This window comes from Myotis davidii, unplaced genomic scaffold (genome assembly GCF_000327345.1).
Source record: "Myotis davidii unplaced genomic scaffold, ASM32734v1 scaffold685, whole genome shotgun sequence".
Lineage (NCBI taxonomy): Eukaryota > Metazoa > Chordata > Mammalia > Chiroptera > Vespertilionidae > Myotis > Myotis davidii.
The window spans coordinates 1,308,771-1,310,987 of NW_006295823.1; the positions used below are offsets into that span (position 1 = coordinate 1,308,771).

At 61.5% G+C, this 2,217-nt stretch overlaps 1 protein-coding gene across 1 annotated transcript in view; it reads right to left on the reverse strand.

Moving 5' to 3' along the window:
* The window catches only part of CACNA1S (calcium voltage-gated channel subunit alpha1 S), a gene marked incomplete at its 5' end in the record, with an annotated part of 26,448 nt that overhangs the window by 3,087 nt on the left and 21,144 nt on the right, over positions 1 to 2,217 (reverse strand). The window contains 4 exon segments of the mRNA XM_015568450.1: positions 1 to 126; positions 854 to 978; positions 1,435 to 1,536; positions 1,903 to 2,005. The exon segment at positions 1 to 126 is cut by the window's left edge and continues 1 nt beyond it. Of these exon segments, the coding sequence (XP_015423936.1) occupies positions 1 to 126; positions 854 to 978; positions 1,435 to 1,536; positions 1,903 to 2,005 (456 nt within the window).

Genomic DNA, 2,217 nt, shown 5'->3' on the forward strand with positions numbered 1-2,217 from the left:
GAATATCCCCTCCTCCATGGCGGCCTCCACCATGGCCCTCTCCAGCTCCTCCTCAGCCGTGAGGTCGCCCGAGATGGTCCGGCGGATCTCGGGTGCGGCCTCCTCCTCTATGGTCCGCAGTCCGGCCTGGGGGATGGAGAAGGGACCCCCTGACCCCTCCGGTCCAGGTGGGGGACCCGATAACACCCCACGGCCTCCCTCGTTTCTAACCCTTGCAACGGGGGCTTCGGCTCCGGCCCCACCCTCTCTCCCTTGCCCTTCCTCTCAGAAATCAAATAAAAAAAAATTTTTTTTAAAAAAAGGTTCTTGCATTATATGTGTGCAACTTTCAAAATTGTAAGATTGTTTCAAACTAAGAAAAAATTGCTATAGAAATATATTTATGGGCACACAACCCACGGGTATGTGTATTTTTTGAATTTATAAATTATGTGCATTATAATGAACACCAAAGACTGGAAACAGCCCGGCCGGCCTGCCTCCGTGGTTGAGTGTCGACCTAGGAACCAGGAGGTCAGGGCTCGATTCCTGCTCAGGGCCCAGGCCCGGGTTGCGGGCTCGATCCCCGGTGGGGGACGTGCAGGAGGCAGCTGGTCCATGAGAATATTGCTCTCCTCCACCTCCTACCTCCCCTTTGGACAAGCCCTGTCACCCTGAGATGGACCGGCTCCTGGTTCTTCTCTTCAGAATGGAACGTCTCCCATCACAGTTCCCCCAGGAACTGCCTTCTGGTCCTGCCCCGGCCCTGGGCCCCTCCCCGCCCCGTCCCCCCCCCTGTGCCTCCATCCCTGGCCCTCAAGGACGGGGGGCCCCAAGACCCGGCTCAGCCACAGGCCCGGAGCCGCCGGCTCACCTGGATCTGCACGGCGTCCTTCTTGGGCCGGTAGCCGTAATACTCCTCCTGGCGCTTCATGAACTTGCGGAAGTGCTCCTGGATGAGGAAGGTGGCGTAGAACTTGCCCACCGTCACCTCGTCGTCTGCGGGGGGCCGACAAGGGGTGTCCTGAAGGCCGGGGAGAGCCAGAGGGCAGGGGAGCCCCAGGTCGGGGCAGAGGAGCCACCCCTCCTGTCTCTGACCTGGCCTGAGGCCGCCATGGGGTCCGTCCAAGGTATTTAGGGAGGGTCTGGGCCGTCCCCCGGCGCTCTCTCTCTCTCTCTCTCTCAAGTCTCTCCAGACCTGGAACCCCTTTCTTGGGCTTTGCTTGAGCTGGTTGGGGGCTCCTGGGCGTATTAATAGAGGTAGAGGGTATGGACCGAGGGAGGTGGAAGTGCATCTAGGACCTGCCGCGTGGGCCATCGTGCGAGGGGTCGCTTCTGCGTGGGCAGGTGTTGGAGTGGGGAACTCGGTGCCTCGCCGGGTACTCAGCGTGTGGCCCCCTGACCCGCAGCCCCTCCTCAGCTGCCCCCGGACCCCGAGCCCCGGGCCCCACGCACCTCCGATCGGAGGGATGACCTGGTCCAGGAGCTTCATGCTGGTCCTCTTCCAGATCTTCTTGATGATGGCCCGCAGCTCCTCGTTGGCCTGCTCGAAGTTACCTGGGCGGAGGGCAGGCAGGGACGGCCCTAAAGCCACCAGCTGGGCCGAGCCAACCCCGCTGGACACAGCCGCCTGGGGCTCTGCCACCCTCTCACCTTCCCTCTCACATGACAAATAGCATATTTTGGAGCAGCCTATTCTGCTCCCGTTCAGTTTTATTTTTAATATATTTTTATTGATTTCAGAGATGTAGAGAGAAAAACATAAATGAGGAGAGAGAATCATGGATCAGGTGCCTCCTGTAGCCCTCACACTGGGGAAGCAAGCCTCCGCCACCGGCATGTGCCCCGACCGGGAATTGACCCCTGCCCTCCTGGCTCCTAGGCCGACACTCAACCACGAGCCACGCCGGCGGCCGGGCTCACCTTCCGTCTTGATCTTGAGGGCCGTGCGCACCAGGGCGAAGAGGGTGGCGTTGAAGGTGACGGTGCCATCGCTGTTGAGGGGCATGTTCATGCCCACCAGTCGCTGTGCGGGGAGAGGGGGGGTTCACTGTGGGGTGGCGCCCCGGCCAAACCGGGCAGGCCACACGTACCCGGTCGGTCTGGGGGCCAGGAGGGCCCTGGACATGAGGGCTCGGGGGGGCAGGACGCCCTTCACGGTGGGGAAGGGGGGATGGAAGGATGAGTTGGGGGCATTGTCAAGACTGTCGGTCCTGGGGGGGCGGGGGGTGGACCCGG